At 34.0% G+C, this 12,878-nt stretch overlaps 1 protein-coding gene across 1 annotated transcript in view; it reads left to right on the top strand.

Moving 5' to 3' along the window:
• The window catches only part of LOC118274609 (fatty acid synthase-like), a 58,740-nt gene that overhangs the window by 7,642 nt on the left and 38,220 nt on the right, over positions 1-12,878 (top strand). The window contains exons 4-5 of the mRNA XM_050696926.1: positions 7,237-7,357; positions 12,203-12,406. Coding sequence (XP_050552883.1) covers positions 7,237-7,357; positions 12,203-12,406 — 325 coding nt within the window. The remainder of the gene's footprint in view (positions 1-7,236; positions 7,358-12,202; positions 12,407-12,878) is intronic.

Below are 12,878 nucleotides of genomic sequence, written 5' to 3' on the forward strand. Positions count from 1 at the left end.
GTAATACCAATCTTCGGTAAGAAAACGAAAGAGCTTATGTTGTCAAGGAAATAGAAAACCCAACTATCCGTAATATTGTCTATACAAATAGAAATATTGAAAGGGAAAATACAACGAAATAAAGAGAAAGATATTCCCCCAACCAGATATAGCTGAAAAAGTAACGTAGGTACAATCACGATTCGGTAATGGAATTTGAAAATTATTAACCAATTCGTTAGTCGGTACTGCGTTCAAAAATCCAATATACAGTAAGTTAAGATTAAAGAATCGAGTCCTAAGGAGTGATCAGTCGAATGGAAAACGGAACATTTTGGCATCCCTCCCACCCTCGCAATCAGTTACATTGATTCTGGTTAACTTTCAAAATTCCTTACCTTACACCGTTGCGAGCACTCTTCCGTAATCAAATTTAAGAGAATAGGGTAGATAAAATTTTTTAGTTAAATGTCCGTCTTATAGATTATTTTAAAACATTAGACACGTATCTTTTATTTTCTTACGGAAACGAATACTTTCGAAGATATATCAATTTGAAATATCGCGTGACGTCACTTCTAGGTACGTTTTATGCGTAGAAATGACGTATTTGCTCCCACTCCTAAACTTTGATTCGTTTTATCTAAGTATATTGTTATCTTATATGACAAAATAAAAGAATTCGTGTCTTATATTTTTTCATTACCTAACTGACGGACTAAATATATTTTTAATTTTCATACCCCGTCATCATTTCTATTATACGTGACGCTTTGTTCTGTATACATGTGTTAAAGTCGGTAAAACAAAAGTAGACGTTAATTTCGAATATGGAAACAACAAAACAAATCGTGACTCTCGCATTAAAACAAACAACTTGCTTAACAAACAAACAATTAGTAATATAAGGGTACCGACAATACAATGTACAAAATTCTATAACTTGTTTGTACTTAACAGCTTTCAAATGTGTTTCATACAGATATAACATCACTACATAGTATAAAACAAAGTCGCTTTTTCTGTCCCTATTTCCCTTTGTAATCTTAAATCTTTAAAACTACGCAACGGATTTTGATGCGGTTTTTTAATAGATAGAGTGATTCAAGAGGAAGGTTTATATGTATAATACATGCATAATATATCACCATTGCACCCATGTGAAGCTGGGGCGGGTCGCTAGTATTAGATAAAAATCTACGATCTATCGTAAAAATTACATCGTTCAGGTACTTACAATGGTAATAAAATAAAAACTACTGAACCAATCTGAAACAATTTTTTATAGGACCAAATTTCAGATAATCTGCGTCGAACAAAAAAAGAATCACGCGAATCGGTCTATAAACCTTGACGTAATCGGTGTACATAAATAGAAAAAAACAAGTCAGCTAAATTGAGAATCTCCTCCTTTTGAGAAGTCGGTTAAAAACAGTCGGGTATTAAAATCAAAACTCATTATTTTAATCCTTACTTTGTTTGCTTTGGTGTAAACGCAGCCACCACTTTCCACAATGTAGGCATTTCAATCGATTGCTACCTTTCTTTGGCGGCAATGAGGCCAATTTGTCTATATAGCAAGTCAAACCACTCGGATGAATTAAATCCGTCACGGGAGCTGCTTTTAGAACCGCACCCTCAACTCCCAATGTTATTTGAGAGATTCGTAGCAAGGAAAATATAGGAGACTGTTTAAAGCGACGAGTATGGGATCGTTTAAATATTTTATACGGTAAATAAAGTATTGAAGAAAGAAATTTAAATACACCCTTAGACGAACTCAGTTCCAATATTTTGTTTATAGAAGTTTTTAGATGAACACATTTGATGATGAATCTTAGCTTGCTATATTACTGGAACTGCGAATGGCCTAACCGGTTACCGGGGCTCCGGTTCGAAGCAGGATTAAGCACGGGGTAGTTTTTAGTCAGTAAGAGTCACAGTCTATATCGTCTCACTCTGGATTACAGGGGCTCCCGCCTCGAAAAAGGAGTAGTAACGGAGTGGTTTTTAATCAGTAAGAGTCTTACGCATTTCGTCTCGTCTCAAGGCGGGAGAACACATTAGATGATATTCCCCTCAAATAAATCTTACTATATTAATAGAAGATTCCATCTCACATTAACTATTCCACTACAAATATCATCACATACAAATGTCCCAAAACCTTCAGCAAACTTGTATTCATAATCTAAATTCGCCATCAAACTTCCTTGAATATTGTTTTGCTAAAATAATTATACCTACGTAGTGATTCAAAACAGATTGTACCAAATAATTCGCGCAACACTTCTCGTTCGCGTTACTTGTGAACTCATCTCGTCTAAACTTAGTTTCAATTAGCTGTCGGGAGTTTTCCGAGCCAATTACAAGTTTAATCATAAGTAGCAGACCAGACCACGCAATATAGAGAACTTCTTGTGAGTGTTCTTTATTTATAGGAGGGAAGGGAGTCAATGAAGTGTCAATTATGGTCCCTAACTGCCTTGGAGCGTAATGTCTTGTAATCGCAAATGTGATGTACGAGCTGCTGAGTTCTATTTTTAGGATGAGTAAAGATCAGAGGCGTTTTCTGTAAAGAGTGAATGTATCTATATACATAAATAAAAACAAACTTAACTTGGAGATATGTAGTTAAAATTTTAAACTGTGTTTAATATAAAACTACTTACGACGCGAACTGGACCATTATTTTTTAACAGATTCAAAAAGCAAAAAAAGAGACACTTCTTTCTTCGTTCTCGAACCGTACATTTTTACAGTATTCACAATACATTCGCACGATACCTGGACAAACAGCCTATCTCCAATCTCATAACATGAAAACATGCTGACTACACGTCCCCTTGCTTTGAGGCGCTCGAGCCATACAATGTCAAAGAAACACATGGATCTCATTAATTCTGTGTCCCAATTAAGCCCGATTTTTTGCCAAAAGCAAGTTGCCGTTCTTTCCTTTGCCTCCATTCACAAATACGTTTCACAGAACACCAGATACCGTATAGCACATTGCGTTTAAAACGAGCTCATTAAATTTCTTTCTATTTTATTAAAGGTCCGAGATCTGAAGGGACAGTTATAGGAAATGGGAAGTAGGTATTGCTTGTGGACAAAAGTCCACTTTTGTTAAATATATCTCATTAAAAATAATATGTATTATATCGTAGCCCTCCGCCGCTTATCGATAAGACGAAAGAATCAGCAAACAAAAAAGACAGACTCAAACAAGAAAATATTATTATTCAAGCATAATAGTGAACAAAATTTCGACAACATCGAAAATAAATTCTTTGAAGTACGTATAAGAATTGTTATCTGAGGCACAATAAAGCAATTGTAAAACTGTCATTTCTCGAACCACGCCAGAAACCGTGCCGTTATCTTTTACATCCATTAAAAGTTCCATTCCACAGGGTAATTATAACTCAATATTGCCTTTGCGACAGCCTCCAAGAATTCAAATTTGATAATAAAACTTCAAAAGTGGACTCGATCACGTAGATTTCTTGGGTAGTTCAAGAAATTGAAGGTTCGACGGTTTTTACTACGTAATTTTAGACTACATTGTTATTGGCGCCCACCGAATGGTGTCCCACGTTGGGCGCCAATAAATGTTGACTCAAGAAATTAAATGGCCGTCTGAATGAAACGTAAAAGATAGATGAGACTTTGCTAACTACTAAGTTGAATCAGACAATGTTTTATATTACAGTACTTAAGTAATGATTAAACAGAATTCTTATTAAGTACTAGCTTTTGCCCGCGACTTCGTTCGCGTGGAATAGTGACTTCCGGCAAATTTTTGGTTTTAACCACATAGTTCCCGATCTCGCGGGATCTCTTCAAAAATGAGATGTGGAAGATATTCCAGGGAACTCTTCAAAAATCAACATAATGAGCTCTGCGTTTGAATTTAATAGATGTATACTCACTTAGAGCATTGAAAAAATAGTTTAAAAACGGACTTAAACTAAAGAAATATTATAATCTTTCCGAACTTAAGATGAAAACTAACTTAAAACTAAAGAAAGCTACGAATTACGAATTTATAACAATTAAAAAAGAAATTATATTACAACCTATCCTATATGCTATAATAACCAAGCTTAAACTAAATAATTTAAAAGAAACGACTTAAATCTAATCTAATTAATTAATAAATTAGACTTACAATTTTATTAAAAAACTAACTACAGTAACTACTAATAATCGATATCAAACTAAACCTACGTTAAATAGTTTAACCAGAAAACCAGGAAAACCCAACAAATAAACTTATTAATTGACAAATACAACGAAACCAATTTAGAATATACGAATCAGCAGGACCACTACAGACAAATAATCATACGACTGATAATACACTTTTTCTACGATAGTACCGAAGCGCTCGGCCGATACCCAACCAAATGAATGTAACGAAACCATAGCGCGATCTATTTCGATCCCAACGCCATCTATCGAGGATAAAGACAACTTGGATTATTTATTTATACTCCGTTCGGGCATTTTCTTTGTACTAAAAGTTTAATTATATTGATATTATTTTTTTCATACCTTTTTACTATTTATTTACTTTTTTTCGATGAATTAAAACAATAACATGAACCGAAGTCGTGTAACGATCGACATAGAATTATCTATACTCCGTTAGAGCGTTTTCTTTGTACTAAAAGTTGTATTATATTATATTTTTCATTGCTTTTTACTATTTTGTAAAAACAAATTTCCAATGGATTAAAACAAAAACAATAACATGAACTGAACAATTGTAATGACACCATTGCGCGATCAACGCCATCTATCTACGGAGTATAGGAACAGCCCGACATTGTTCAATTCCGTACTATAAGTACGGAATTGAACAATTGATGGCGCTGTATGTCCGGAATAAATGTATTTTTTATTTTTATTTTTAGATTTTTGAAATAAAAACTATCTTATGTCCTTTCTAAGGTTCTAAACTATATCTGTACCAAATTTCAACCAAATCCGTCAAATAGTTGCGGAGATTAATGGTATAAGCATAGAATAGTGTTCGACGTGATTCTTTAATTTGACATAACTTTTTTATTTATGAACCGATTGACATGAAACAAACACTAAATGTTAATTGAAGCATATCACAATATATTCGTGAAAACCGCATCCAACTCGGATGAGCCGTTTCTGAGATTAGCGCGCATAGACAAACAGACAAACAGACAAAAAAAAAGTTAATTAAATTTTTGGGTTCGACATCGACATAACAATAACCCCTGCTATTTTTTTATTTTTATTTTCAATGTACAGACAGCACTTTTCTACGATTTTATTATATGTATAGATTTTTGGTACGTCTTTAGTAGGTTTTAGAGTCATAACATGAACTCAATTCTACATACAAACAACCAATGTACAGACAAGATTTTGACGGGATATCATCGTACATGATAATTACATCAAGATAATAAGATTCTCATCCAAACCTCAAGATTTCTGATATAATATTTTAGATAATAACACGGCGTAAATAGATTATTATATCATGACAGTGCTCGTGAATAATTCAAAGATAAAAAATAATCCCAGGATAAGCATTAGTACGAAATGTTCTGAGGCATTCGATAATCCTTCTGATGGAAAATTTACAAGAACTGACACACGGAAAGTTTTTACCGTCTTTTGTTAAGATTAGGACAAAACAAAATATGTTTATTTGTGGAAAAAAAATATCGAAAAAATCGTGTTGTTGATTTGGAAAGATGTTGTATAAAAGATAAAGGATGTGTAGAGGTAGATATAAATACAATATAATGTGTGTTGGTCACTGTACGTCAATGTCACGCTTTTTACTGTTGAAGAGATAGGTAGAGGTGCCATTGCTCGTTTTAGTATATGATTATTTGTATTTTATTGTAGTTGGTGAGATTGTGTACTTGGTTTTGGGTTAATTATAATCATCTTCATGATCAGTCGCTATAGTTGTCACGGCATTTAGGCTTCTACCTATGGCATTAGCACGGTACCGAATCTCCAGCCTACTTAGATTTTAAACTACGCTATTAATTGTGGGAGAGCCGGCTCGACCGGAGTGATACCACGTCCTCACAGAAAACCGACGTCAAACAACACTTACGTTGTGTTTTGTTGTGTAATTGCGATTACCGGCTTATACCATAAAAAATATTATACTGATTTTATTTTTAAAACCTTCTAAAACGTACGTACCATTCCTTCAGTAATAAAATCTTTTAAAATTTGTCTGCTACACTTTTATCCCCCACCATACTCTGTAGGTTTCCGCAATATTAATCAACATTTCATTAATCTAGTTTTTGAAGTTGAGTTATGAATAGAGCCACTCCTATCTTCCAGTGCTTTCACGAGAGCTGCTTTGTCCAACTCAATGTAGTACTCGTAGTGAAGTTAGATTTCATCTAGAGCTACATTTCTTTTTGAAAAATTGTTTTTAAACATTGGTAGCATGGTATAATCAACCTACTCGTATACTAGCATAAGATATTCTATTTTAAAGAAATACTAGCGGACCCGACACACGTTGTCCTGTCTACACGGCTTTAATTTGAAAATATTTTTTTAGTAAGCTAAAACATTCTGGACCTTTTTGATGAAAATTATTATTCAAATGTGACAATATCTAACGTCATAATATTTGACACTGCGATGGTAGCTCCGTCTGTTGGATCCAATGTAAAACATTCCAAAATCAACAACTACTAATAAATTAAAAGTTAATTAAAAAAAACTTTGTCCAGCGGACAAAATTGTGAATCTAAACTATTCTCAGATCCTCATGAACACACACAAAAAGTTTCATCAAAATCCGTCTAGTCGTTTAAGAGGAGTTCAGTGACATACACACGTACAGAAGAATTATATATATAAAGATGTTTATACTTTGCTCTATGAAATAGTTTCTAGGAATATATTATTGATGGCTAGCTGGCCCGGCAAACTTCATTCCTTGGACTTTAATTTTAGACCAAAATTTGCCAAATCGGTCCAGCCAAACAGATTTTTATATAGAGATTTTGGTTTTTGATTTATTTATTTATTTTTTGTTTGACGCGATTGTCGATATTACTTTTAAACGTAGCAGATTAATAAATTTAAATTTAATTTGACTATCTTTTTGGATAATAAATTGTGATATTTTGATAGTAAGCGTATTCAAGGAATTTTCTTATAATGGAATTTTCCGAACTTCGTTTACTAGCACATTTTCTTTTATAAAACAATATATTTTGTCTACAGGTGTGAACCCAAAGGAGCTTCGTGACACAAAGACCGGTGTGTTCGTCGGAGCTTGCTTCTCAGAATCAGAAAAAACATGGTTCTACGAAAAGATGCAGGTCAACGGTTTCGGTATTACTGGGTAAGTTTGATAATTTTGGAAACAGTTTATAGTATTATGTATTGTAATGTGAAGTAACCAATAATGTTGTCATACAACGTATATTATAGCTCTACTGTTCGAGTCGAGTGAGTACTTTAATCTTTTTCGGACAAAGTTGGTGTTTAGCATTTTTTATGCTGTTTGTTATATTAATACAACTGAAAACAACTAGTATTACTTTACTTTACTCGACCAAGGAAACAAACCTGAAACTTTTGACTACAGTAATCAGGTTTACGATCACACGACAAATGAGGCATTGAGCAAGTATGGTGATTAATGTTCAAACCTTCTCCGTGCGAGAAGAAACCTCTGGTCAGCTTTAGCCACTTAATAGGCTGTTGATGTATGATGTGTGACCAATGAGGCAGTTTTAAGAGACTTTTAACAAAACATCGGTGTTTGTCAATAAAGAAGCAAAAATATATTACAATACCCTTGTAAATAAACCACATAAACATTTGCCTCAATCGTTTCACCGGTACAGAAATAAAGGCAATAAAATTGTTCTCGACGCGACGTTAGCTTTTGATTACAACTTTCTGAACTCACTAAGCGTTGTTCAAAGACTTGTAAAGGAAATTGTTGTCAATGATATCAAAATAATAACCTTATCTAACTTTTTATAACGGTTGCTTCGATCGGATGAACGATTTTCTTATTAGAGAACACATTTGGAGGTATAAAAATACAACAGTGCTACGGCAGATCGTATCATGCATGAGGGAATTGGAATTGATCTTTATGTTTGAAGAAATATTTCTTTATTTATTTTATCAACTAAAAATCACGGTTTACTCACGTATTGTTAATGGAGAAAAGCTCTACTAGTTTCGAGTCACAGAGTGATTTTTAGTTAATTTGTGATGTCTCACGATAGTTATTTATTTTATATTAGAGCAACCAACAGCTTACAAAGTGCTTGCGTTATGTTTCATTTTATGACAGAGGTTATCAGAGACTACCAATCTCCTTCTCAAAATGTACTAGCAACTTCTCTGGTATTGCTGGTGTTCATAAATGGAGCTACACAATTTTGTTAGCGGGTGATTTGCAAGCTGTAGTTTGCCTCAATACCCCATAAAAATACTTATTGCAAACCGAAGAGACGACGGTAAACGTTTTTGAAACTTTCAAACCTCAAAATTAATTTTCCAAATTCCCTACCAACCAAGTAATACCCAAAATGAATCCAAACTATTACAACATCATCCTACATAGTCATTAAATTCATTTGAACATAATCGTTCTGGTATAAAGCGATTAAATGCAACTTCGCGCCTCAAACTTCGTTCAACGTTCATTATTACAATTGCTTTGTTACAAAAGCGTTTAAAACTTGTCACAGTTATTTTATAACGTTATAATGTTTCCTTAGAATGGTCGTGTTTTTAGTTTTATGACACACAGTATGAAGGAAAATTGTAAACTTTTTGTGAAGCAAGTAATGTTATTAAAAACTAGCTTTTGCCCGCGACTTCGTTCGCGTGGAATAGTGACTTCCGGCAAATTTTTGGTTTTAACCACATAGTTCCCGATCTCGCGGGATCTCTTCAAAAATGAGATGTGGAAGATATTCCAGGGAACTCTTCAAAAATCAACATAATGAGCTCTGCGTTTGAATTTAATAGATGTATACTCACTTAGGGCATTGAAAAAATAGTTTAAAAACGGACTTAAACTAACTTAAAACTAAAGAAAGCTACGAATTACGAATTTATAACAATTAAAAATGAAACTATATTACAACCTATCCTCTATGCTATAATAACCAAGCTTAAACTAAATAATTTAAAAGAAACGACTTAAATCTAATCTAATTAAAAAAAAATTAGACTTACAATTTTATTAAAAAAACTAACTACAGTAACTACTAATAATCGATATCAAACTAAACCTACGTTAAATGTTACCAAAAAAACCAGGAAAACCCAACAAATAAACTTATTAATTGACAAATACAACGAAACCAATTTAGAATATACGAAACAGCAGGACCACTACAGACAAATCATACGACTGATAATACACTTTTTCTACGATAGTACCGAAGCGCTCGGCCGATACCCAACCAAATGAATGTAACGAAACCATAGCGCGATCTATTTCGATCCGAAATCGAAAGACAACTTGGATTATTTATTTATACTCCGTTCGGGCATTTTCTTTGTACTAAAAGTTTAATTATATTGATATTATTTTTTTCATACCTTTTTACTATTTATTTACTTTTTTCGATGAATTAAAACAATAACATGAACCGAAGTCGTGTAACGATCGACATAGAATTATCTATACTCCGTTAGAGCATTTTCTTTGTACTAAAAGTTTAATTATATTGATATTATTTTTTTCATACCTTTTTACTATTTATTTACTTTTTTTCGATGAATTAAAACAATAACATGAACCGAAGTCGTGTAACGATCGACATAGAATTATTTATAAATAATTATTTCTTATTTTTATTTTTTGATTTTTGAAATAAAAATATATCTATGTCCTTTCTAAGGTTCTAAACTATATCTGTACCAAATTTCAACCAAATCCGTCAAATAGTTGCGGAGATTAATGGTATAAGCATAGAATGTTCGACGTGATTCTTTAATTTGACATAACTTTTTTATTTATGAACCGATTGACATGAAACAAACACTAAATGTAAATTTAAGCATCCCACAATATATTCGTGAAAACCGCATCCAACTCGGATCAGCCGTTTCTGAGATTAGCGCGCACAGACGAACAGACAAACAGACAAACAGACAAACAGACAAACAGACAAACAGACAAACAGACAAACAGACAAACAGACAAACAGACAAAAAAAGTTAATTACATTTTTGGGTTCGACATCGACATAACAATAACCCCTGCTATTTTTTTTATTTTTATTTTCAATGTACAGACAGCACTTTTCTACGATTTTATTATATGTATAGATGTAGTAGCAAAGATACTTTTTGGCATCAATATCTCATAGGTTTTGGTAGGGTGTAGGGTTAATGTCATGGTGGCCTGGTGGTGACTTTTGCCTAGTTACGTAATTTCTAAGATTATTTAGACACCACTGACAAACGGTGAAGAAAAAACATCGCGAGGAAACTTGGGCTTATGATTTCAAATTATAAGTTTGAAATCGCTAACCCGCATTGAGCAAGCGTGGTGATTAATGCTTAAACCTTTTCCGTGTGAGAAGAGGGCCTTGGTCAGCAACGGTCACTTATAGCCTGATGATGATGATGATGATTTGCAGGGCATATTTCACATTAACGGATTACGTTTTGTATAGAGAATAGAAGATATGTAGGTACATAAAATATCCGACAGTTAGACTAATAGATTTTTAACCAGACATTTTATAAAACCGGTTTTTTTAGAGTATTCTTTATACAGTGAAATGATAAAGAATACTCTACATTAAACATAAACTAATCATATAGAGTTGAGACAGAGTGGCCTGAATTCATGTATGCATACAGAGTTGGCTCGCAGCCAGGTTCATATTTTCGCTGACAGGTACACTCGTTTTAAGTCAACATAGAACTTATTAACATACTAGATCAGATGGATATTCGTATAGAAATTGGCTGCTCACAAATCCCCATGACTGGTCACATTTGTAGCAAAACCGATTGGCATTTATCATAAATCTGTTCTCAAATTGAAACTATTACTAGACAGATTTTTTTAACAGTGGAAATTATCCAATATCTTTTCCTGCTTTATGCGACGCAAGGCTTTTAATGACTTAAAACCACCCTGTTCCTTCTTCTGCTCTTTCCGCTAAACCCGCTAGGTAGTCCGCAGCTCCAAATCAGGCATCAGCCCTACTGGGCCCCATCTGTGGTGGTCTGATGGCTCATTGAGACACGCGCGGAACGCAACATGCCACACTTACTAGATAGACTTAGGACAATCTCAGAACTAAGTAGTTTCGGTTTAGTATTTCAGCCTAAGCCAGGCCCTAACGTGGCCATAGATATAATAACTATGTATAATATTTCTGTGTATGGTACAAGCCACTTAAACTGAAGCAGAGCCTAGCCTTAGGCAGAGCCAAACCTTTCGGGGAACAAGAGCTTATAGGTACATTCTAGTAAACAATTTCCAATACATGTAGAATCTTCTCTTCATCTATAATACAGGTGTTAAAACTATATTTAATATACTAAGTATTTAATAGCAAAACTATCGACGTGTAACACGATACGCCATATTGAAATTTGAGCGCAGACGTTATTGCTTCGTGTGGTTTCTTGAACGGTTGGAATAGTTTAAATCAGTATTATATTTGATGGGATTCCTTTGGTGGATAGTTCCATGATTATGCCTCTAGTGTAATGTGAGAAGTTTGATCTTATTATTATAGTAGCAATGGTAACTAAATGAAGCATTAATGAGACAAGAAGAATATATTTGCTGCAAACTTTACAGTAGCGTAATGGTGCCCATAAGTCTGCATATAACGTCACACTTTTTAGCCCCGAAGTGGCAGGCAGAGGTGCACATTGCACCATAACGCTATAAAATGTACACCCACTTTTCGCCATTTGTATTATTAGTCCCATGTAATATGGGTAGAGCCTATTAGCATATACTGGGCTCAATTCCAGACTCCATGCTACTACTGAGATTATTTTCGAAAATCCGAAAAAAGTTCAGTAATACACTAGTCTATTACAATAAAACAAAAATAAAATAAAATGAAGATAGACAAATAACTATTAAGAAACATGAACGAAATCTCTTATCGAATACTAACAAACAAACTACATTTTGGGTCGCTAAACCAACGGACTAATCTTTCCCCCTTAATTCCAGATGTTCCCGTGCCATGTTGGCCAACCGTATCTCCTACTGGTTGGGAGTGACTGGTCCCTCGTACACCGTGGACTCTGCCTGCTCCAGTTCCTTGTACGCCTTGGAACACGCCTTCAGAGCCATCCGTGATGGTCACTGTGACGCTGCCATCGTCGGAGGATCCAACTTGTGTCTCCATCCTTATGTATCACTGCAGTTCTCCAGGTAAATAAACATTAAAATAAAAAACAAACGATATTTTTAGTGCCAATAATATATATCAGTGTCTTTGAGCGGTGCTGATTGCTTAACACATTGAAGACCGTGGTGGTCACCGGTGACCGACGTTAGCGGAGCATTTGTCTTCAACAGTTTTCTATTGGCAGTCAAAGACGTAAAATCTGGTGATCCAACTGATGGTTTGCCCCCTATTCCATAAAAAATAATGATAAAATACGTTTCAAAGCTAGACTTCAATATCTTTGTGTTTTTTTAAAGTTGATTAATATACTAGAACCTGTTGCTAAGTGCAACAATTATTTTTCTTAAAACTGCATAAACATCTGTTCAGCTAAACGCGAACAAACTGAGAACTTCCTCCCATATTTTGAAGTCAGTTAATTATCCATATCAAAACTTCGTATATGAAGTTGTTAGTGCCAAAAAAATAGATAAAATAACTTATTAATACTGAACT

The sequence above is a fragment of the Spodoptera frugiperda genome, chromosome 11, assembly GCF_023101765.2.
Source record: "Spodoptera frugiperda isolate SF20-4 chromosome 11, AGI-APGP_CSIRO_Sfru_2.0, whole genome shotgun sequence".
Classification (NCBI taxonomy): Eukaryota; Metazoa; Arthropoda; class Insecta; order Lepidoptera; family Noctuidae; genus Spodoptera; species Spodoptera frugiperda.